The sequence below is a fragment of the Dendronephthya gigantea genome, unplaced genomic scaffold (genome assembly GCF_004324835.1).
Source record: "Dendronephthya gigantea isolate DGI-Jeju-01 unplaced genomic scaffold, DenGig_1.0 000213F, whole genome shotgun sequence".
NCBI lineage: Eukaryota > Metazoa > Cnidaria > Anthozoa > Malacalcyonacea > Nephtheidae > Dendronephthya > Dendronephthya gigantea.
The window spans coordinates 13,628-38,633 of NW_021163223.1; the positions used below are offsets into that span (position 1 = coordinate 13,628).

At 36.2% G+C, this 25,006-nt stretch overlaps 1 protein-coding gene across 1 annotated transcript; it reads left to right on the forward strand.

Moving 5' to 3' along the window:
• The first annotated feature begins 331 nt into the window (after positions 1–331).
• On the forward strand, positions 332–24,698 carry LOC114539695 (low-density lipoprotein receptor-related protein 4-like). The gene is made up of 6 exons (XM_028560307.1): positions 332–674; positions 5,910–6,282; positions 13,049–13,458; positions 18,970–19,068; positions 19,338–19,463; positions 24,247–24,698. The coding sequence occupies exons 1-6, from the start codon at positions 332–334 to the stop codon at positions 24,594–24,596; spliced, it is 1,701 nt and encodes a 566-aa protein (XP_028416108.1). The 3' UTR covers positions 24,597–24,698.
• Positions 24,699–25,006: the final 308 nt, after the last annotated feature.

Here is a 25,006-nt window from a genome sequence, read left to right on the forward strand (position 1 = left end):
CAAAGCGATAGCGCTATAGTGTTTCATATTGTTTTTTTTCGTACGCCAGACCAGGCTTGTCATGTAACAAGCGATGACCAATTGCAACTTCGATGTCGCGTTCTTCTGCCGCAGGCTCAGAGATTATTTACTAAAAATAATCTGCATCGCTAAAGGGGGGGGGGGTGAGGGGGGAATTATTGATTTTTTTAAAAGGAGGAATCTAACTGCGACTGTGATGGCGAGTATAATAGTGTTTTTGCGAGTATTGCAGCTGTCATTTGTCAACCGTCAATTTTTCTATTCTATTCATTTGTTTAGATCTAATCATCTGGCAAAATAAACAGAAATAATGGAAATGAGGTTTGTTTCAACCAAAATGTTGTTTGCTTTAACGATCTTGATTTACTTTGGTGGAAATCTGATCAATTGCGATGAAGATATTCCCATTTGTGACGAGCAATTAAAACAACTGAAAGAAGACGTGAATGACTGGGAAAAGAGATGTGTGAATGACAGTATGGAAAACTTGGATGAAATGGAACGCTATTTTACTGAGAGTCAACGATCTGACAATGAAACTCAACGATATTTAAATGAACGTCGAGGAGAGAATAATTCCCCTGGGTGCACGGCAGAAAAAGAATATCTCCAGGAGAGAATGCGTATGCACTCAGACATGTGCTTCTATGACGGTAAGCTAACGATTCATTGCTTTTTTAAATTATAGGTGTAAATCTCTTTTTTTTCGTATTATGTCAAAAAAATGACTGCCATCAGTCAATCAGTCTTTACCTATATGCCAATTATACATGCAGTCGTGTTTAAAAGCTTTGCAGTATTAAATACGTACGTGGTGTACCTACAAGCTAAATTACACATTGCATATAGCTACTATTCCCTTCAATAGTTTGCTTATTGACTGTCACCATGCAAACATACAAGAATATTATCTTATAACTTGTTCGACTTGTAGTCACATCCACTATATTTCTCATTTTCGGTAACGATTTTGCTTTTTAAATGACTTATCTAATCCAAGCTACACGTACGCACGTCTGTACATGACCTCTTTTATAGAGCATAACTCTCGACAAAAAAATTCTTAACATTATTATATAATGATAATTTCATTATAGCAAATGTAAAATTATAGATGAAGCGAAGCTTGTAGTTAATGACTCTACAGTAGTCTGGATGCTTTATGGGATTCGCTGAACGGGGATGGTATATGATGTGTACTTTCATGCAATTGTCCTTTGGAACTGGCGTCAAAGAGCGTAAATCAACAAAATTTCTTCTCGCTCAATATTTGTTGTTCATAATCTGGTCACGAAGTGAGGACATAAATCTCAGCAAAAATAGTATTAGGGGGATTGAAGGTTTTTGACGCCGTTGGCCAGGGAGTGCTAAAACATTTGGGCGAGTGCCATTTTCGGTACATATCTATAATGAGTGAGGGAAATTTACATTTCCGGTTTTGCTTGATTTATCCAAAACGATTAAAAAATTGCTCAATTTGAAAGATTATTAAGATAAATGGGTTTTTGTTGATATGCGGCCGGAAGTATATGTGAATCAGTCACCGGTAAGTTTTGAAATTTTGCAACTTTTTCGAGGCGTTTTTGCGAGGTGTTTAATTGGGACCCGGATATACACAAACACCATCTATTAAGGTGGTCCACTATAAATTGTGATTGTTGTACTTGTATAGAATCATTACTATGCGATATTGTGTTGTCCTTATGACACATTTATAATCTAAACGTTGTGAACAAGAAACATGCCAAATGGACGTAATTACTCAATGTTGAATTGAAATACTAAATACAGTTTCAATTTTCAAAATGATCATGTGAACTTTCCCAACCTATAGAATGCTAAAAGAATAAATATGGGAGCTTTTTGAAAGTAACAATTATAATTAAAAAGATTGATAATGAAGCTAAAGATGAAGTTTTACAATTTTTCAAGAATATTTGTATGCAGTGTGCTTGTATCAGATAGAAGGAGTAATGAACAGTCATTGTTATGAAAAAAAATACAAAAAGTAATGTAATAGTAATTTGGAATAATTTTAATATATATAAAAATAACATGAAAAAGGGTCATTAAATGTTTTCATAGTGGCCCTTATGGTAACACTAAATTTAATAACACACACATGGTATATTTGCTGCAAATTAGGTACTGCAATATAAGGCATGGTCAAGACATTATAGTTATGAAGGTTCCTTAACTTCAGGTTCAATTATGCATGCATTTAGAGCTGATGAACAGAAATATTTTTTCAACTCAAGCATTGCTTTATTTCCAACTTCAAGTTGAAACTACAATGTCAGAAGGGTATTGCACAGAAGATATTATTAATTTGGAACATTTGGTAACAATAAACATCACTACCATTGAAGTAAACAATTAAATAAACACTACTATCATGATTCTGCCTTTAATAGAATGAAAACAAGCAAATAATCACCAGACAGTTTCAAATCCCTTTTTTTCCGATTGGGGAGAATGTTATCCTTTTTACAGTATTACATGTAAATGAATATCAAATATTAAAAGGCTTTAGTGACATTGTGAGACAACAATTTAAATTCAACGGAATAGCTGTTTTAAAATTATGTGTTGGCTATGATCTCGACATGTCTTGGGTCCACAAAACATAATGTTTCCTTTGTTCACAGTAAATAAGTGTTAATTATTTTATTAGTATTAAGTGTACATGGTTTAAATTGCACAGCCATGCTTTTTACAAGAATTTAAAAAAAGCTTGTCTCAACTATATTTGATTAAAATCAAGCATTACACAGCCAGAAACGCGCATGTTGCAGCAGGCCTGCTGCAGACTTGATGCAAGTTACCATCATCAAGCCGATATCAGGATGCGTTCGCATCGCTTGCTCCGGCTTGATAATATCAAGTCTGTTGCAAGTTGTTAACAGATTTGATGCAATTTGTGAACTGCAGACTTGATGCAATTTGTGAACTGCAGACTTGATGATGCAAGTTGTGAACTGCAGACTTGATGCAAGTTGTGAACTGCAGACTTGATGCAAGTTTTGAACTGCAGACTTGATGCAAGTTGTGAACTGCAGACTTGATGCAATTTGTGAACTGCAGACTTGATGCAAGTTGTGAACTGCAGACTTGATGCAATTTGTGAAATGCAGACTTGATGCAATTTGTTAACTGCAGACTTGATGCAATTTGTGAACTGCAGGCTTGATGCAATTTGTGAAAAAGCAAAGTGAGGAAAGCGCCTTATGAAGCTTCGTACATCCACCAAACGGTAGCCATCGAGGTTGCCATACTTCGGCCGAGACTTCGGTTTTAATGTTTCGTGAAATAACAAGCATTTTAACACTTGTGAGATAAGTTTTGACTTAGCAAAACAAACAAACAAAATATTTTTCTTTACAATAGTACATACACAAGCTTCAATAAGGCGTCTTCCTCGTCACAGATTTCTCTTGAAATTGAAAAGAAATTCAGTAACGAATTTCATATAATTTCATATCAACGATGTCGATGAATTTTACTCAGTCGTTCATGTATTTTCATTTGTTAGGCTTTAAATCATCTATTTTCGTTGCCAAACAACTTTTTTTTTTTCAAAAAATCAAAAACCAGCTTTGAGCTTTTTTCTTTTGAGATTTCTTTCTTCTTCACTTTATTTGATTTTAGCGAGGATTTTAGTTCGCACTTCGCACTTGTTAAAAAACATGAAATTTTGTTGACCCAAAATGAGACAAAAACAACCGAACTTGATTACGTGTTTGATATCTTTGTAATATTTCATCCAATTGCAACGAGGATTGATGGCGAGTGCATACGCGCTTATCCAGTCAGATTAAAGAAACGTAACGATAGTATACGCACAGAATACCTAACAGAAGTAGAACTCCTGTACTTTTTTCGTAAGTGTGATTCGTCATGATTCGTCACTTAGCAAGTGCATTTATTTGAGGTAGTCACCCCCCTGCCAGTACTAAAAATGCCCTGATTTTAGACATTGGCAGGGAGTGACAGCCTCAAAAAAATGTACTTGCTAAGTGACGAATCATGACGAATCACACTTACGAAAAAATAGTATAGAGTTCTACTTTTGTTAGATATTCTGTGGTATACGTAAGTTGTTCCTAAATTTCAATTTTTATAAGATTTATAATTATTGCGACTTGCAAGAATTTTTCTACAGCTGTCCATTTCAAGTCATCTAATTTTATTTATTAGAAATAGCAGTATGGCTAAATAAAGCAAAATAATCTTTTTGATTTAAAATACAAAAATCTCCATTGACAATATTCATGTGTAGTGCAATATAATAATCGAGGAAACTGCTTTTCACGGCCGAAGCGAACAATAAACAAACCTGTTATAAACTGTGAACCTCGTTGTGAACAAATCAAATAAACTTGTTATCAAATTGCTATAGCAAACGGCAAATATCAAGATGCAACAAGCCTGATTTTAACCACTTGCTGCAAGTTGTTATCAAACTTGTCAGGACTTGTTAGCCACAACCATGCTGCAAATTGTTTGAACAACTTGCAGCAAGCCTGTAGATAACAACTTGCCGTGAGTCTGATTTTCTCAACTTGCATCAACATTGATGTGCTGACAGACTTGCTGCAAATTGTTCCATCAGACTTGTTAAAACTTGATATCGACAGACTTAATTCAAGTCGATAAAACAAGTTGCATCAAGTCTGCAAGTGACAGCTTGCGGCAAGCCTGGTTTTCTCAACTTGCATCAGCATTGATGCGTTCATCAGACTTGATGCAAGTTGTTCCATCAGGCTTGCTGCAAGTTGACATTTGCAGACTTGATGCAACTTGTTTCATCAACCTGCATCAAGTCTGCAAATGTCAACTTGCAGCAGGCCTGATTTTACCGGCTTGCTGCAAGTTGATGACGTCAACAAGCTTGCTGCAACCTGTTCACAACTTGCAGCAGGCCGGTAAAACCCGCAACTTGCAGCAAGTCTGTGGCGTTTCTGGCTGTGTAGGCTATAACTATTGACTAATACTAATTAATGCCTGATGGTTTTATTACTGTACGCAAGGTTTAGTCAGAACCAGAGTCTGTCTAAACAATCGCAAGCACACAGGATTGTAACATTAAACTTATTTGGCTGTATACCCTCTTGAGTATATTAAAAAAGGCTTCCCAACAAATATAATAACTTCAACGTCGTAGTAAGTACACCTTCACCATGCAGCTATGAACTGACATATAACACCAGGCGAAGTAGATTTTAAAAGTGTTGTTCCACCGCACGAGCTATCAAGTTACATATTATCTCTCCCATATCATAGATCTTCGTATTTTGGTTAATATTTTCCCATTTTAGTGCTTTATCGTCACAAAAATCGAGTTAATAGATGGTGTTTGTGTAAATCCTGGGGCACGAACCGCTCACAAAAACACCTCAAGAAAGACGCAAATTTTAACTTTTACCGGTCTCTGATTCAGAAATACTTCCAAGTTTTTCAGCCACATATCAACAAAAACCGATTTAGCCTTAATAATATTGGAAATTGAGCAATCTTTTAATTCTTTTAATCTTTTAATCTTTTGCAGTATTTAATACTTACGTGGTGTACCTACAAGTTATTATAATTACTAAAGTCGCCATGCAATCATACAAGAAAATTAATCTTTTAATTGTTTTGGATAAATCGAGCAAAATGCGCAAATGTAAATTTTCCTCACTCATTATAGATTTGTATGGAAAATCATGCTGGCCGCGCTAGCCGCAATGTTTTTAAGAAATAAATTTGGATCAAATTTAAATTTTAAAATTTATCCAGCGAACAATCACACAAAGCACCACATTTCTGCAATAGTTTTTTACGTTTACAACTATGAAAACCTGTACATTAATGCGCAGTATTTAGCTTCAGCTGGAATCTTTTTCCAGGACCTTATCCTGAGCAATATATGTTCTTGGCGACCAAGACTGCAATCTTGGCTGTCGATTTAACCACCCTTGATGCGACAGTCGTCGTAGATGGAAAAGGAAATATATCAACGCTGGACATTGACATGAAAAATAAGAAAATATATTTTGCGGAAGAAGATAAAGAGATTCGTAGGGCAAATTATGACGGAACTTATGAAGAAGTCGTTGTGAAGGATGCTGAGGCGTTAACAATTGATTGGATAGGACGTCGTATATTCTGGAGTGATTACTACAAGAATACCATTGACGTGGCGACTTTAGATGGTAAAGACAGCAGAACGCTGATTGAAACTCTCTTGCCTCAGGATATAGCAATTGACCCCATCGAAGGGTGAGTGTTTCATAAATTGAGAAGTAATCGCAACAAGGGTTAATAAGCGGAAACGTTATACTGGTTATATAGGTGAAAGGTGAAACCTGCATGTTTACGTCTGTGTACGTAATAAAACATTTTCACGGTTTTACTTAAACGTTTTCACGGCTCTACCAAAACGTTTTCACGGTTTTACCAAAACGTTTTTACGGCTAAAGCAAAACGTTTTCACAGCTCTACCAAAATGTTTTCACGGATCGCTCAAAACGTTTTCACATTTTGAACAAACCGTTTAAACGCCAAGCAATAAAATTTAAACGGGCGTTTAAAATTTTTAAACGGCAACCGTTTTTGATTTTCACGGATAGAAAACGGATAGCAAACGGTATTTCAGCCCGTTTTTTCAAACCGTTAATGTATGTTTTCCCGTAGAGGGTCACAATTATTGAGTTCAATTTAAGAAAAATATTATCAGCATAAAGTCAGATTTGTGAGAAAGATTTTTGCGACGTAAGTAACTATATTTTCGGATTTTGTTTTTTTCGATTTGTTTTGATTTTTGAACATGAATTCGTTCTTCTTGATTACTGTTCAATTTTCATGACTTGTCAGATGCTTTTTCGCGTTGCCGAACCTGCATTAACGGGTAAAATAAATCCTTCATATCTGTTCTACAGTGCATGCTATGTAGATGATAATTTTGATTTGCAGTTTGATTCAGCTCATAACTCTACGTATTGAAGAGCTGTAAAAACTCTGTAAAAACAGATGGGTCAAAATAACCCATTAGCAATTGTTGTTCTAAAATATAATTGGTGAAAATTACCTTCCAGATTTTAACCATAAAAAATCTCACAATATACTGCATGTATTAATATACACCATTATTGCATCCAAGAAAATATTCTCAAGTAGATTGTTCAACTCCAATCGCTAGAAGTCAACATTCTACAACTAGAAACAATTCTCACTGTGTTAAGTCCACATTCTCTCTATATGTTCTGCATTAAATTTATAATATGCAGACAGCCAAAAAGTCACTGTATTATTCAAAATGTTCATACTTATAACTTAGCAATAAATACTCTTTCTGTCATGCATCAACATCATTGAATTAAAGTCAACCAATGTTGTTGATGCACATTTTTCAATCTTCTCTGTAAAATATCTTGCTATTTTGTTATTTCTGGGGAAAAATTACAGAAACTTTAAGAACTGTAATTACAACTTTTCAACCCACAATGATACAGTATTTGAGTTCTTAATTCTTATATTTGGAAAAAATTATCTCCTGGAAAAGAACTATTTTGGCTTTACATAATGTATATATGGCATTAACAAAAAAATTATCACAAAATGTATGTACTTACATTTACAGTATCCAAAACTAAAGCCCCAGTTAGACTTAAAGTTCTTTTTTCCTTGTATAACAAGCACATGTATGATGATCATCTGTTCCCCATTCTCTATAAAATATAATAATGATAATGATTTATCAAATTTTTTTCCTCGTATATATGGCTCTTCGCCTTCTAAAACTAACTTTTTACTATATAATCAGTAAGTATCTAATTAAGAAGTTAATTGAGTAATTAAGCAGTACAATATATAAAAATGTTGGCTGGAGTATACTATAAAATCAACAAAGATTCCCTTATTCAAGGCAGGCTATAGCTTTCGCAGGCAAGTCAGTTTTAACTGTCAATAGCAAGCTGATTAATAATCTTTGAAGCCAATATATCATGAAAGGTGCCAGGTTCCTTAATTGAAATATAAATTAGAGGAGCCGTAACAGATCTTAAATTGCAATTATTAACAACAAAAAGTTGGAATTTAAGATTCTCAGATATGGTCACATTATGCAATGATTTATATGAACAAGCTTGAGAAGATTAAACTCTCTCCTTTCATATACACAGGCAACTATCTTAATTTAATAACTTTATTTGTGTTTACATATTTACCAAGTACAAAAGCTTTACATGCATTCTGCAAACATTGTAGACGTTTTACCTTGTAATAAGGCAAGAGGGTGGGAACCATTAAAACTCAACGTCAGTTGCTTCTTATTAATTTAATTAATTAGTAATCATATCAATTAACATACCTAACAATTTTTCCTACTAGACCACTGGACATAAAACAGGAATATAGCAATAATTGCTAAATATTTTCCCATTAGTAGAGGTAATTGACATGTTCACAAACATAATTGAACTGTATCCGCGCTGACACATACGTTTCCATCCTCAGTGACTTACTCTTTCATATCATTTACAATCATGTGTTAGTTGTCAAGGATTCTTGAGTCTTGATTGCTAACTCTGCTTTTAACTAAAAACAGTAAATCATGTTGTTAATATATTTCTCATAAGTAACAAATAATTCTTGACAACTTAATGGTTGGCCCAACAAGGTTTCGGGTACAGAATTTAAACATATGCATGGTATGCATTAGAATTTAAACATATGCCTATGGTTCAATAGAAGTGCAGTAAAATTTCAACAATCAGCTAAGTGCTAAGGATTATACTCTTGTCAGATCTTATGGGCCGTTGTGAGATTTAAATCATTTGATCAGAAGCGATAGAGGACAACAGACCAATCGTGTAATACCAAAGTGTGAGCAAGCTACTGGCCTGAATATTGATGCGCTAAATTAAAAAAAAAGTCTGCTAGAAATTATTTAAATTAAACAGTATTCTTACCTGTATTTGTTTTATAGTATGTATCGTGGTAGTACAGGTAGAAACAAGCCTGTTCTATCACTAAGTAATCTTCTAGAGGAAAGTAATCTTCCGAGAACATTTTTATATAGAAAATCATTAATAGTATATGTGAAGATTCGAAGTTCTTTCGAATTTATCGATCAAATCGTCCAGATTTTTTCACTTAAACAAAGCCACGAGGTCTTCATATAATGATTCTTTAGTAATATCCACGACAAATGATAATAGGTTTGTTATAAATTTTCCGAAACACAGAGACTGATGAAAAACCCACATGCTTTAGGAGCACGGGGTTTCACCAAATAAATTAGTAATTTTGTAGATTTGGTCTCTCTTAGAGTCAAAGTTCTACTCAAATAATTCCTACTCAAATAAGTAAGATGTAAAGTTCATTCTAATACCGCATTAAATTCTCATGAAAGTTAATCAGCAACAGTATTTTGTTTGCCCGGAGTGAACGCGACCAATAACCAATTATTGCGAGCTATGGCCCATAGCCAAATATCTTTACTAACATTGTCACACGCTATAGATTTGCATCCTCCAATTGCATTTAAATATGTAACAGCTTTTGTATTAAGGAGGTTAAGATCGACTTCCGCTACCAGTACCGATACCAATATTCAGTCACGCGCATGCGCAGACGTAACAATCGTCCAAAATGTGATAAGACCGGAAGTCGCGAGTACCGTTTTGGGGCTGAAAATGGAAGTGGATAGGTAGGCGAAGTACCGAATTATATTTACTGTATTATTGCATTTCCTGCAGTTTTTTCCTGCAGATATTATTTAGTTTTTAGTTCTGTAATGTTTCTGCTTTGTTTGTTGAGACTTAAGGATTGTGATTAGAGTGTTTGATGTGAAACAGCCGCTATATACTTCGCCATGTTTATTTACTTCTTACGGAAGTCACAATCTTAACGCTTTAAAGTTTCCGCGCTGCCAAACAGTAATACGTCATGTATTTTTGTATCGGTACTGGTTGTGGAAGTAGATCTGATTGAATTCGGATATGCGTGTTACAGGTGTTATGAAGAAGTGATGTTAACCCAAACTTTATCGCCAGAAGTTAAAAAAAGTTAATAAGAATTCCATGTCGTGTGCGGACCACAGCCCTTATGTCCTAGTTCCGCTAACAACGGCTCCCCAACCTATATGCGAGGCATCAGTTGTCATACTCAAATGAGCCGGGATACCATGATCAATAATCCTAGATGCAGTTGGTAGGGAAGAGACCCAGCACTTAAGTTCATCAATACTGGCCTGTGATAGACACCGTAATTGTTTGCGATGCGCAGCATAGCAAGCTTTAAATCCGGTAATTTTTTATTTTTTTTTAAGCTAGGCAATTGTATGCACACTTGGCAGTCGTCCGCTATTCGGAAACTTTGTAGTTTATCAAATCTAAAACACTCGTGTCCTGTTTTATATGTGATAAAACACTCCTACTCTTGTTTTAAATAGTATATAATTGAAAAATAATTGCCAAATGCAGAATCTAGAGCAATCCATGTAATTGCCTAGTGAATGCCAGTAGTGTCTAGCCTCTTCCGCAGGCATGTTTAGTAATAGCAGATGTATGCATTCCTCCTCGACATTCACAGCACAATTCACAGGTAATTTACACTGCACAGAGTTGCCTGCGAAGGAGGCTAAGTAGTCTGAGTAGTGTGTGTACAGCGAAACTTTCAGCACGCAGCATCGCAAGCTTACGTCTCGATATGCGTCTTTTTTTTTTTTAAATCCCCGTGTGAGTGTCGTAATGCCAGGGTCTTATCACGCTCTAGTGCTCTATAGTATAGCGGTACAAATTCAGCTTTAGGGAATGTAGAGACATGATCCAATAATAGAAGCTGACTGTCGAATGGTATAACTTCCGGAAAACTTTTATAATTGTACACAAAGAGCAGTAATTTTATAATTTTCTTGGTCGTGAGCAAAACAGTCATGGTAGTGGAGTTTAATAAAAATCCCCCAAACTCCAGAGCTTGTGTTGGTTGAAATACCGACTTAGAATGATCTGGTACAAACCTAGTTGGTCAAATTAATAACTGAGTTGCATTAAAAATAGCGTCTTTGCACAACCGGAGAGAATCTTCGATGTAAATGGAGTCATGAATGTAACCGAGACAAGAGTGACCAAATTCTAATCGCAGTGTGTTCGATAGTCCCATGGGTAAAGCAGTAGATTGACATTATGGGCACAGTGTAGTAAGTTTGGCGTAAAACATTTCGGGTCATGAAACAGCCAGGTTACATGAGTTTGATAGCTGTTTCCAAAGTGTCTCTTTTGAATTTGCGTTAAGTGACAGCCTCATTAAGTCTTTTAAGGTTTAAAATCACTCAATATTTTCCTGGCTCCTTTTTAGGCTGAATAAAAATTGGGAAACACCTCACCAGTCTCAGAATGCGTTTCTTCAATTATGTTTTCAGATAAAGATTTAATAACTTCTTTATAAATGGCTTGTTGTTCAGGAATCAGGAGTCATATTTAGCACCGAAGTCCCAGCAACTAATTCAAACGGTTTTCCTTCTAAACATATGTTCGTGAAAATATTATATGCTCACGTTTGCTCATAGTTTTGCTTCGATGGCATGCTTGAAATCTGACCGGAATATCGCGCACTCTCTCACATCGCAAGCAAAACTGTGCATCATTGGTTTTTGCATCTTAAATGATCATATACTATTATCAGTCGCTGTATCTCCCCTCGTCGTAGCAGGTATGACTTCCGGTCGAGTTTGCGTTTTAGACAATTTAAGCGTTAGGTTAGGGCCGATGTGCGTAATTAGTTACTGTTAGACACAAACTTGTATCGTCCACGTGAGAAACACTAGTTAGGATACTGCATTGGTGTCGTGACAAACTATATTATTATTTTGATTTATGACTGTTTACTTCACAGCAATCACAAGCCATGACTATTAAAATTAAGTTTAAATTGCTCCCTCATACTCTCTCTATATAGAAATGAAGGAGGGTTGAAGCTTCCAGCCCAGGGGCCGGTTGTACAAAAACGTCGTTAACTTTAACTATGATTAGCGCTAATCACTGAAGTTAAACTGCAGTAAACTCTAATTACGATTTTATACAACCAGCTTAATTACGCGATTAAGACTACCTTCGCGTAGTTAAAGCGTAGTTAAGAGTTATAAGAGTTTTATACAACCAGCCCTGATCTACCCTAATTGAATAGTTGCACGCGCGTTAAATTTTGAATTTGGAAATTGGGAAAATATCGGATACAAAGTGAAGTCACGGCGGAGAATTGAAGCACTGCTTCAAGTATAGTTTGAATGGAAAAGGGATTCTGAACAAAATAAAGGACTCGGCTTTGTTTCCGTCTGCGGATAGTCTCAGCTTATTATAGTTTTACTTATATTGTGACGGTTGGCAGTAATTGATCTTGCCTGTGATTTAGGGAAAAGTGTTCCGTGTTATAAATAGTGATAAATATAAGCGATAAATTGGCCACGGAACACAAAATGTGACATAAAGAGAATGTATTGAGAAAGCTCACTCACACTCTTTTTTTTAGTCGATAAAAAGACCTGGGGCCGGTTGTATGAAAGCCGGATAGCGCTATCCACCGGATAGTGGTTTTTTCAATCGCTTCAAAATCGCTCGTTATTTGCTATAACTTTGATTAAATCTTAGTATTTTTAAATCGAGGATCCTCTTTAATAATTGTTGCTTCCAAGTTGAAATTTTATCGCTTTTCGAGCATTTTTAGAACGGTTGAAAAAATCACTATCCGGTGGATAGCGCTATCCGGCTTTGATACAACCGGCCCCTGAAGTATAAGACACTGATAATCAACCTCGATCGTATTCTATGAAAATACCGGCATAGAAACGTTATGAGAAGATTGAAATATACAACTCAATGAATTTGAGTGTGTAGGCCTATGTCTTTGAATAATTCAATTATTTATTGTGTTTGTAGCCGCTGTCATCACTCTGTTCCCTTAAATCGCAATACATCCCAGATTACATAGCTAACTTTGAGCCAGTTTTAATAATAATTACAATTTTATATTGTTGTTCACTATGTAGATATCTATTTTGGACTGGGTATGATGGTAGAAAGGTAATGCGAAGACACTTGACTGCCAACGATGACAAACAATTATATCACTTCCACAGATTTGGTGAATGCTATCTGGCTCTGGATTACAACAGGAAGCGAGTGTACGCGTACGAGGGATTGGGAAAAGTTAACGTCATAATTGAAATGGATTACGATGGCCTTAACATAAATCAGACAACTAATTATGGTTCAGCTGATCGTTATGGATGGATGTCATTGGCCGTTATTGGAAATTTTCTTTACTGGAAAGAAAGAATTTCATCCATTGTCATAAAAATGAATGTCACCAGCAGAAATATATCTCGTTATATTCCATTACCAAAAGGCTTCGACGTGAGAAAGCTTCTCGTCGTAGACAAAGATCGACAACCTGAAGGTAAGTTCATACATTTTGGTAAATGTTATAGTGTAAGGTTCACTTCTTGAATTCGCTTTTCGGCAAGGAAACTACCAAACAGAAATTAGAGTAAATCTTCCGTCGAAAAAAATAATTTCCTTGCTCTTACACACGCAGCATTTTGCAGTTTCATATATAGCTTTTATTAAATGAAAACGCCTCAATTTATTTTGGTTTTTGTTTATATACACGGATATCCGACAATTTAGATTCATTACAATGAATCTGAGCCATAGCTCCTTGTCTAATTAAGGCAAAGCATTTGACAATGCAGTTGTTATGATACAATCGAGATATGGCTTGCGATATGTTGTTGTTTGCCCTGTTGAACATTACAGAAAACTATGTGGAATTGTTTTGGCATCTGATTAATTCAATCAGAACTGCGCCACAAAAACACTGTTTTCGCAACGTATTCAGTAAAACTTCATTTACTTCCTTCTTCTACACAGTATGAGCAAGATACAAATGCAAAATACAAGAGAAAAAAACAATACGGCCACATATGCATGCAATAAAAACTATCATTTGAGCAAAACAAGCATGAAATATCACTAAACGTCAAAAAATGCATGTTTTTAATGCATCAGCCGATACCACTCATGAACACTATATACATATATATATATGTATATATATATATATATATATATATATATATATATATATATATATATATATATATATATATATTATCTGTAACATTCCTCGTTCTTAGGAAAAACGCGTAAGATTCCATGTCAGAGAACTATATATGCTGCTATTCCGCAATATATAGGCAAATGCAACTAACGGAAAAGGGAACTCAGTTCGAGTGTTTCTATTTGATTATCGCAAGGCCTTTGATCTAATCGACCATACTATATTAGTAAACAAGATCTGCCAGCTCTCAATTCCACCCTTCGTTATTAACTGGCTAATAGATTTCCTGACAAATCGAAAGCAGCGAGTAAAACTAGCGAAAGACTGTTTTTCTGAATGGGGTAATGTTCCCTGCGGGGTCCCACAGGGGACAAAATTGGGACCCTGGTTATTCATTCTGATGATCAATGATCTAAATTTGTCAAACTTCGACCACTTGAAATATATAGATGACACGACAGCATCTATAATTGTCTCAAAGAATCAACCTAGTCACTTTCAATCAGGGGCCGACGAATTGGTCACATGGACTAACCGAAACAAGTTCCAGTTGCATAATAAAAAATGCAAATAGTTGTTAATTCAATTCCAAACAACCAGAGAAGAGTTCCCCAGTGTTCAGCTAATCTCTGGTTCCCATGCAGAGTTAGTCCGGCATGCGAAGATTCTTGGACTTACTATTAGTGATGACCTAAAGTGGTTCATGCATGTTACATAGATTATTAAGAAAGCAAATAAACGAATTTATTTTATTGTGCAATTGAAGCGTGTCAAGGTACCTCCAAAAGACTCTGTTTCCTACGATTTAAGATGTAGGCGTAATTTTCAATTACTAATTGCAAAAACTAATAGATCTTTAAGATCTTTTATTCCTGCTAGTATCAGAGAATTTTCTATCAAATAAATTTGTATATAGTTCTTTATTGTATTCTACTTATTCTACTCTCTATCTATCTATCTATCTATCTATGCGGATTATAGACCGAAAAAATTTCCTGCTAGCACTTTTTTAGCGCTATTTCCTCTGGACGAAGTTCGCTGTCTGTGCTCGATCTTTGTTTAAGGTATTCGATTAGTTCCTGCCTCCCCTACGTGTTTTTTTCGGTCTATAATCCGCATCCTCAGTCATGCGTTTCTTCATTTCTCCCAAACGCTCTAAAGCCTTCATTCTCATGTCTTCCACATTTGCTCTTTCTTTTTGTTTACGAGCTGTGTCGACATCAACAAAACTGTCCTCTTTGGCACACAACACTTCGATCATACTTTCTCTCTCTGTAAGGTCATTAACATCAATACCACTGACAGCTTCCTCGTCCCTGGTTTTCTTTTTTTATTTAGTCTTTAATAGGTTCTATCGGTCCGCACACTTCTGTTATCTTTCAATCCAAATACAGGGTTTACGAATCGGTTTAGATTTTAAACGATGGAATTCCAAGCATTACCAGTAAATCGTGGTCTTCTGTCCACTCCATTGGCTTTGGTTTCGAACTTGCAGGCTTAGTTGTTATTTGTAGCCGAGTTTTAAAGCTTGTTTGCGCCACGTTTTAGAGACGACCGCAAAGTAGCTCATTACAAGCTAGCGCAGAGTGCTAAGAGTGCTAAGTTCCCCATCATATCATCTACGGGAACAGACCGTTGGCAGCTGCTAAAGTTGCTGCTCCCCTTAAGGAATGCGCTTTGAAATTTTTTCTATCTATACGAGCCGGACCCATGCTGCCGCATTGAACGAAACCAACGAGCCAGCGTTCCTGAACTGACTGATTTATGAGGTTTAATAAATGAAAGGAACAACTTATTGGGTTGGTCTTTTAAAGTTTTCCTAAATTCCGCCATCGTTGAAATGTAATGTTTAAAACATGCCACTGGACATAATCTACGGTCATCCGGAAAACAAGTATAAAATGCCGAAACAGTCTCATCCGGTCGAGTTGTCTTTGTGGTAAATAAAGTAAACGTTAGATCCTCTGGAGAAAGCTGCAGTGATTGAGGTCCAAGTAAGACAGGGACGAGACTCTTTTTCATGAGGGCCGAGAAAAGCAGCCTTAATTTGAGTATATTGATGTATAACTACTTCATGGTGGCCGACTATTTCCCGTTTGTATGATTGGTGCTGCTGACTGCTCTCCACACCTGTTTCCAGGCATCGGAAAAAATTGTTACATCTGGGGGTGATATCATAATCGGGTTGCCATATATAGTCCTAATATTTCGAAGTCACCACCGGACTTCCGTTCTTTGTTTGTGCACTTTCACTTCGTAATTGTGGTTTGAGCTGTGCAGGCTCCGGTTAAATGTAAAGTTTACTATGTTTCATTGTTTTTTTGATTTGTCGATTTGTCTCCACGTATATTCTCGGTATTGAGACAAGGTTTGTGCTGTGTGGTAGAGTTGAGTGGCTTAATAGCTTGATCTGGTGGCTTAATAATCTGTTCTGATGGCTCAATGGCCTCAAAATCCTCGCTGTTCAAGGGATTGTCGTTTCCCGCCAAAATCGAAAGTGTGTCATCATCGTCCCGTTCGGGATCTGCTTGATTTTCAGAATGAGAACGTGTGATATTTTCGCAAACCATGGCATGTTCAAGCTGGGAAATTATTTTACTACACACTTCCATGTTAGATTTGAGATCAGAAACTGTAGATGAGATAGTGCAAAGTTGCTGCAGCATTTCCTTGTTAATTTTGTTATGATTTGACTAATCTGTTTCGTGCGAGGAATTTTTAAACTTCGAAGATCGGTGGGTAGAGTCGCGTGAGTGAGATCTTTTTCGCTTGTGGTGATTAGACATGGGCTGAAATATATCTAAGTGTCTAGAGAGGTTGAAAACACAAAAAGGAAAGGGTAAAAAGATGAAGTTATTTGCCTACCTGAAGCTTACCTGTTCGTGTGTGAAGTACAAGATATAAAACCCACAGAAGGTTCACGGGACAGATCAGTTCAGGGGGGGGAATACCTATATTTTTCAGGATTCTTGGGTTAAAAATGATGTGAAGCACAGATTGTAATGCCATACTGCTTGTATTCTCATATATTTCGAGCGGAGTTCCCGAGATATAGTCTGCAAATTGTCACTACAATATATAACACGCAAGTTTTGTCTATATCAATACGATAGTTATATGTATTCTTGTTCTCATGAAAAATACGAGCAATTTATAATTTAGCTATGTTCAACACACGCACTCTTGATAACAACATGCAATGTTTCTCGTTCTCAACCTTTTTAAGGTTCGGCCTTAGTTTAACTTAGTTACACGTTATTCTTTGTACCTGTTATGAATGGACAGAGTGTGTTCACTGATAGTAAACTAACAGACCATTCGATGCCGCTGGCACGTACGGATTAACAACCTTTTCACATCCGACTGTCTACCTATTATACACGAATATACATATTCCGTTTACTGATGGTGAATTAACAATATTAGTCCATTCTATATCAAGGGTACGGATCGCAACCTTATCAAGAGCCTACTTAACCATAATATCTAATGCATGGCACGAATTAATACTGCTCATTAATTTCGCACCGCCGTTGTTCAAGGTTGTGCTTTTCACCGGTGCATCGGATTTCGATCAAGAACCTTTCTCGAAACGTGTTTTGTATACGTATGTGTTTTTACGTTTGGGTATAAGTCTGGACGATTAAAACTATTTTTGATTATGCATTATTGTGCAGAATTTGGCTTTTAGAAGTTATGTAAAATTTCCAGGAACAGAAAGGCTCTTGTGCTTGTGACAAAGATATGTAATATATGCACAAAGCTGACAATATTTTACGCATCCAAAGCAGTGGCGTCGCCAGCTTGATAAGTGTGGGGGACTTATTCATATATTCGCGTTTTACATTATTCATTTCTTTTCAAATTGATTGTTTTAACGGTCTGTGAACATGAATATATGAATGTGTCCACCCACTTATCGATGCTGGCGACGCCACTGATCCAAAGGTTAAGAGCGATGGGGCATTTAAATTATAAAAATAGTTTAGTTTCTAAATGTCTTTTTTTATACACCTTGTATCTTATCCACTAAGACAGACTTAGCTTAAAAAAGATAAACCTACAATCCACTTCTTGCTAATGATACGGATAGTTCCTTGGCTTTCACGAATAGAAAATAATGGCAAAACGACTTTTCCTTGCGTGTCAGAAATTTGACATAACAAACGATCCGAATGTTTGGAGTAGTATTAGGAAATCCGGCTTTCAACCGCTGCATCACCAACCATTAGAAAACCAAACTTTGTACATTTTTAATAGAACCTTCATCCGTTGTGTGTACGCATTAAATTTGTAAATAAATGAAAAACTAGATTCATGCTATGTGGCTTTTCAATCATTCTTCGCTGCTTGCAATTTTTGATGAACAATACATAGAGAATAATTCATGCATGGATGCGCGGAAATACGGAATTCATTTCGAGTGTTGCATGATGATGATATATGATGAAGAAATATATGAATATGGGACACTACTCCCCACCATGCCAATCATTCAGAACTTACATAATTAAAATATTTATGTCTGCTTGTTTCCGGCAAATTTCACAGTATTTATACCGGTCTTGGCTTATTGGTAAGATGCTGTTGTCTTACAAACACTCAGTGTTAACCTGGCTCGTTATAGCGCTACAGGGCCAATAACGACAACAAATCGGGTGCTATAGATATTGTGTCCGAGATCTGGAATTTTGATCTAGAAGTTTAATCTGGAAGTTAACAAAATGACTTTCGGTCGCCATGTGAGCTATTCAATATCCGCTTCGAAAATCGACATATTATATATTTATAAATTTTTGCTGTGAAATTCAAATATTTCTAAAAATGCATACTGAATTGAATTTACAGGAAAATGCAAATGTCTTCACGGCCACTGTTCGATCATCAATGGTTCACGAACTTGTCATTGTGAAAATGGTTACAACGTCAGTGGCCAGGCTTGCACAGGTGAGTATAAGGCATGCTTTTAATTACTGTGTAATGTCTAGGTGTGTTTAGTGACAACATCGATTTTTAAAGCATGCATGCGTGATATTTATACCCAGCAATGTAATTTTCGAGAGCGGTGAAAAGTGGGTTTCAGGCGAATTCAAAACTATACATAGCATGCACGCCATTGTATAGAACATGCCTTTTGCTCCACTTTTTTATGATTATAGTTAAGCCCATAATTATATCATTTAGTATCTTATATATGTAATCATTATTTTGTTTAGACATGGATGAATGCATGTCATCCCCATGCAATCTTACTGGTTATGAACGCTGGTGTAACAACACTCCAGGTTCTTACATTTGTTACTGCAAGAATGAGTCATTTTTTGACGAAGTGAAATGCTCTGGTATGTACCCAAATTTTTCTTTGTTTATCCAGTTTTGGTTCAACTCTCTTTCAGGGGTATGCCACAGCGAATGGCGGAAGATAAGCTTAAAGCCATGTACGGTTGACTTACTATTTTTATTACATGCTTTACTGACAATCTCAGAATATCAACAATCAGTGGCGTAGTCAGACTGACGGTTTTGTCCTGCTATATAAATTTCGAATTTTTATAATTATTCAGTCAATAAACATTCATTATTCAGTCAATAAACACCAAAATATTAGCATAGCGGGACAAATCATCAGTCTGGCTACGCTACTGTCAATAATCAAGAGTTTTTTATCTTTTCTATTGAGTCTTGTAATAATTGCATTTTGCATTTTTAAGTTCCGTCTAGCACATGTTGTTCTTATGAAAGTTCGCCAGCAGCCTAATTTAGGCACATAGCGTATTTACTCGATTGAGCGCCGTCCCCGATTGAGCGCCGCACTAATTATTTTCAAATTCGGCGCTTAATCGATGCACCGTCTGAATTGTTGTTAAATTTGTCTTTAGAATTTTCGTAAGGCGTAGGTCAGTCGTGAAGGCCGAGATTCCAAATATTTGTGCGCGGATGTTTGTTTTCTGTTAAATGTCCAAATGCTCGCTGTCAAAATGGGACATTTGGCTACATCTAACTTTCAATTATTTTTATCTAAAGTTCTACAATTCACAAATAATATTTTTAAGAGCGCCGCCCCTGATTGAGCGCCGCCCTCGATTATAAGCGCCGCATCTGAAGTTCTAAAAATTTAAAGAGCGCCGCGAACGAGTAAACACGGTAATTTTACTTGAGGTATCAAAAAATGTTCTTTCGTGTACCCCATATCAACTTTCTCTTTTTGCTCTATCGACCTTACCAATACTCATTCATTGTATAACAATGGAAATTGCGCAGAAAACATTCTTCACTCTTTTAAGTCTTCCGACTATGATATTTACCATGAAAACATGCATCACTAATTGTTTGCCATCCCGTGTACATACATGTGTTGTCTTCTATTAAACCGTGGAACATATGAAGTTGGTTCCAAAATATTTTACATCAGTCGAGTGCCCTTCTGAAACCCTGTGAAAACATTCTTACTATTTTGAAAACAATGATTATAAAGTTTTTTTAAGCTGTGGGAATTCGGAAAAGTGAACGATGTGATGACCTACCAAAATGTAAAATAGTCTGAAAGTCGTTCCCAAACTATAAGGTGGCAGCCAATAAAGCTCAGGTTCGCTACGCTTCTAAATAACTAGTTTCTCTTCAGAAATTTTGAAAACATTCGAAATTTAGGCAGCTTTTACTTTAGAGTACTGCGATACGCAGAACGGACTTAAAAAGAAGGTATTTACCAACCTATGCGTGTATCACAAACGTATTCTTTTACGCGCCTCCTTCAATTTAATTTGAAAAGGGCTAAAATGATACACGAAGCTCGAAAATCGACAATATAATATTATTGACTTTAAAAAGGAAGAGAAATAATTAGTTGAAGTATTTGTTGAACTTTAGGAGATAATCTATATGTAGGTGATTTGGTTAGCGAATTCGAAGGGGACAGTTTGCAAAAAACTTTCATAAATTATATACAACATAATATATAGATGATTTATTTCATCAAAGAACACGGTATATATGTTGTTATAATTATGTGACTAATGTAAGTAATACCAAGAGAAATTTTCATGACTCGATTCCACGATAAGAGTTGGACATTCGGGCTATTTCAAAACTTTTAAATCATAGGAAGCAAAAACTTTCATGCTATGGCAAAGAATTATACAAGGATTAATGGACCAATTGCGTAATAGACCAACTTATTATCTAGGCATTCAGGAAGAAATAAACCACCACAGCTAAAAAGAGCATACCAAAATTAGTATAATTGCCAGGTTTGGTTGCAAAATGTCAACTAGTACGGAAAATATAGCAACGCCAATTTGGCAATTTTGTATACTTTTTTACTACGGCCGGAAGCGTGTAATTAATTGCCAAATTCGCATGGCTATATTTTCCGCGCCTTACAATATTTCGCAGCCAAACTTGGCAATTTTACTAATTTTGGTATGTACTGTTCGGAAATTCCCTTTTTGTCGCCTAAATAAAAAGTTGGTCTATTATGCAAACGGTCCATTACTTCTTACCCACTTTGGTAGGAAGTGGTTTTACGACGTTGCTGTCACTTTTTGAAATTGTAGACCCTGGGGTACATAACATTTGTCTATCTGACTTTTTTATTTAAAAGTTAGTACTTAACAAACTGCGGCAGGTTAATATCCATGCAGATATTATAGGAACTGAAGAAAAAACATGTTGTGTCATTATTAGCAACGTACAAGCAGACGCATGCAGTACTGTCCAGAAATAACCTAACAAAAACCGCGATTAACCTATGTAGGTCGGACCGAGATCAAACCGCGGTGAACCCGATGTTGAACCTCTGTCGAACTGAGTCTGACAGACATTTCTTAACATGTTTTCGATTTGATTGTTGTAATATAACATTCCGTAATTTGGAAGCGAACGGCAACCGCGATCGTATTTTTTCAAAATGGTATTGGTTACATCACATGCCGCCGGTCGAGTTCTAGCTTAGACCATTTTGTTCAAAAAACCTTGCTGGTTGAGTTTCTTATTTCTAGTATTTTAACTATTTCAAGTGAATTAATCCAGGATATGATATGGGAATGTTAAGAAATTATACAACATTAGCCATTTGCTCTGGCTCCGAGTCTGGCTCTGAAGGCAAAAGCGCTGCTGGTAAGACCTTTTTGGTCCCCAAGAATGTAATAATTTGATAATTTATTTTTATAAACTAACGTTGTAACCGTAGGTTAAATTACATCGGTTTTGCACAAAGAGAAATGGCAAAAAAAATATTTACACGAAAAATTGTCTATCTAATATCAACTGTAAAAATTAAAATTTAGCAGACATCATATATGCATGTGTATCTTGTGGTTAGAGAAATCGCACACAAAACATAAATGTACTCAATTAGCTAAAGGTGCTTTGTAGAGACGCTTGTATACGAGTTAATATACAACCATAGCCAGCAATCTTGATCTCATCATTATTTCAACCACGTGGAAAACGCAAAAAGTCAGCGAAATTTAGCGATGTTCGTCCACTTGACGTCACGCATATGTTCAAGAGCACGCGAGAAGTAAAAAAGTGTCGAATTATTTCGAAAAAAATTGTATTTATAGGAGCATGCGATAAACTTACGTTTGTAGAAACTGAGAAACAATTAAGTGTCTCATAATTTCCAACTGGAAGTACAGTAACAGTAACTTGAGGTCTGCATGATTACCTGGAGTGCTTTCAGCCAGGGCTGAGTTTCAGTCCGGCTTACAGCTTTTCAGCCCTGTAAATTCAGCCTAGGTTTTTTTATGAAATGCCAATGAAATATACCCCACGATAATATGACAATAATTTCAGCCCGGGCTCAATTTTCAGCTCGTTTGAAGCTACTGGGGCTGCGATTGTCATGTAATCGTAAACAAACTTGAACCCAGACAGAAAACGTTGCCTTGACAATGATTTTTCGTTTGTTTATTTCATTTTTATATGTGCAGTCATAGTCCCTTAAAGATCAAGTTATTGTCATTCGGGATTTTAAAGCGCTCGAAGAATCGAAATAGGTCTACTACCAACCTTTACAAACTCAGCCCGGGCAGAAATTTCAGCCTGGTTTTAAAATAATTCTAACGTGTCATAACACAGCCTGGGCTGAAACTTGACATGGAATTGAAATTTACTTTAGGCCCAGGTTTGCCGGGCTGAAATGACACCATGTAATCAACATCTAAGTACGGTAACTGTTTTTATGTGTTCGTTTTATCATTATAAAACTTTTCAAAATCCTCTGTTCTGATTGGTTCTCGAGGAGCCGAAAAACCCAAATCCGGACCTTGGTCCGCATATTCCGTATCTAAACATGCAGTATCTCGGTTATTGACCTTTACGCGATCCTCGCTTCTACGTCGCTCGATCTCTACTAAAAAGCCTCGGTCTGATATTTCACAGCACAGACCACACAAAATCAATTTGAATTTATTATTTATAATAAACGTTGCGAATTAGCAAACATCATCGTGCAGACATCAACGAAATCTGTGTTTTTGGTCTAAGAATTTGCACAGCTTTTTTCTAATTGTGGGTTTGTATTTATATATATACAATGTACACAAATCGATCATCAGACGAAATATTTTTCTTTGCATGCCCAAGCTCGTCAAGACTGACATGCAGTTTGCCGCAGCTAAATATCGAGCTATTCGTTTACCCAGCAGTTCCTAAACTCCGTGCCTACTCTATCTCTTCGCTATTCGAAGTATAAAAATATCGACGTTAATCTTTATGCATGTAGCAGGCACAGGCAGGGATGATAATGCAAATGACAAAATGTTCGAATATTGGTTGTGATTTATTGTTAATTTTTTTAACAGTATATAGCCCAAATGAAGTAATATAGTAGCAATAAGGTGATTGTATTAATGCTTGCTTTATTTCATACCAACTAAACAGAAATTTTTTAACATAAATGATCGAATCGGTGATGTGAGTTAAATTTCAACAAAATTTATTGTCTCTTAGCTATAACCAAAATTGTTTCTGTTTTGCGAGCAATGAGAGCGTTAGACGTACTAGAAGTGCACTCATTTATATACCGCAGTACGTATTTGTTCGAGAGAAAAGAGAGACATGAGAACTGAAAATCAACTGGAAGTTGTCTTTCCTAAACATGTGTAATTGTCCATGTTATAGCCAACTCTGAACTGAAAATCAGATTGAATGCTTCAAGTAACAACATGAGTGGAAGAGTCGAAATCTATCATCCAACATTTGGCTGGGGTACAGTGTGTCATTGGCGCGACAGCAGTGCAAATTACTTTGGGATTGTTGAAGGTAACGTCACCTGTCGTCAGTTGGGTTTCTCTGGAGCGACCAAGATCAGACCCTGGGCTTACTATGGGAAAGGAAGTGGTCCTGTATTGCTTTCTTTTGTTCAATGCTCTGGTGATGAATCATTCATCTGGGATTGCAGTCATAATGGATGGAATAGTCCTCTCGTGTACTGCGACCATCGTCATGATGTCGGTGTGGATTGCTACTGAGATCACAATCATTCAAGGACACTATAGGTTAGATAATAGACTAGATTTTCTTTTTCTTGTTGCTTACATAGTTAATAGTGTATGGTCTGAAATTTGACTGAACGGCCGAGCTTCAATTGTTTTAATAAGCTAAAAAGGAGTTGGGACGCGACTGCAGAAAAGAACGGCGACGTCTAGGATAAAAAATCGGTACTGCGTGACATGCGACCACTGCACACTAACACATCCCAAGACACCAATGACTGGTCTAAACATAAATATTTTACTAAAAACATCACTGAAATTAAGATATTTCATACTAAAAATATCACATACTCATACTGTATGACATATACGTATGAACAATCAATCTTTTCATTGGTTTAATCACAAAGAAAATTTAATCGACCGCTGCAACAGAGATATAAAAC

Excerpts from the sequence above, each read along its gene's own strand:
- LOC114539695 (XM_028560307.1), top strand. The coding sequence starts at position 332 with ATGGAAATGAGGTTTGTTTCAACCAAAATGTTGTTTGCTTTAACGATC. Across the intron at positions 6,283-13,048 it reads GCAATTGACCCCATCGAAGG|ATATCTATTTTGGACTGGGT; the intron begins GTGAGTGTTTCA and ends TTCACTATGTAG. Across the intron at positions 13,459-18,969 it reads CAAAGATCGACAACCTGAAG|GAAAATGCAAATGTCTTCAC; the intron begins GTAAGTTCATAC and ends TTGAATTTACAG.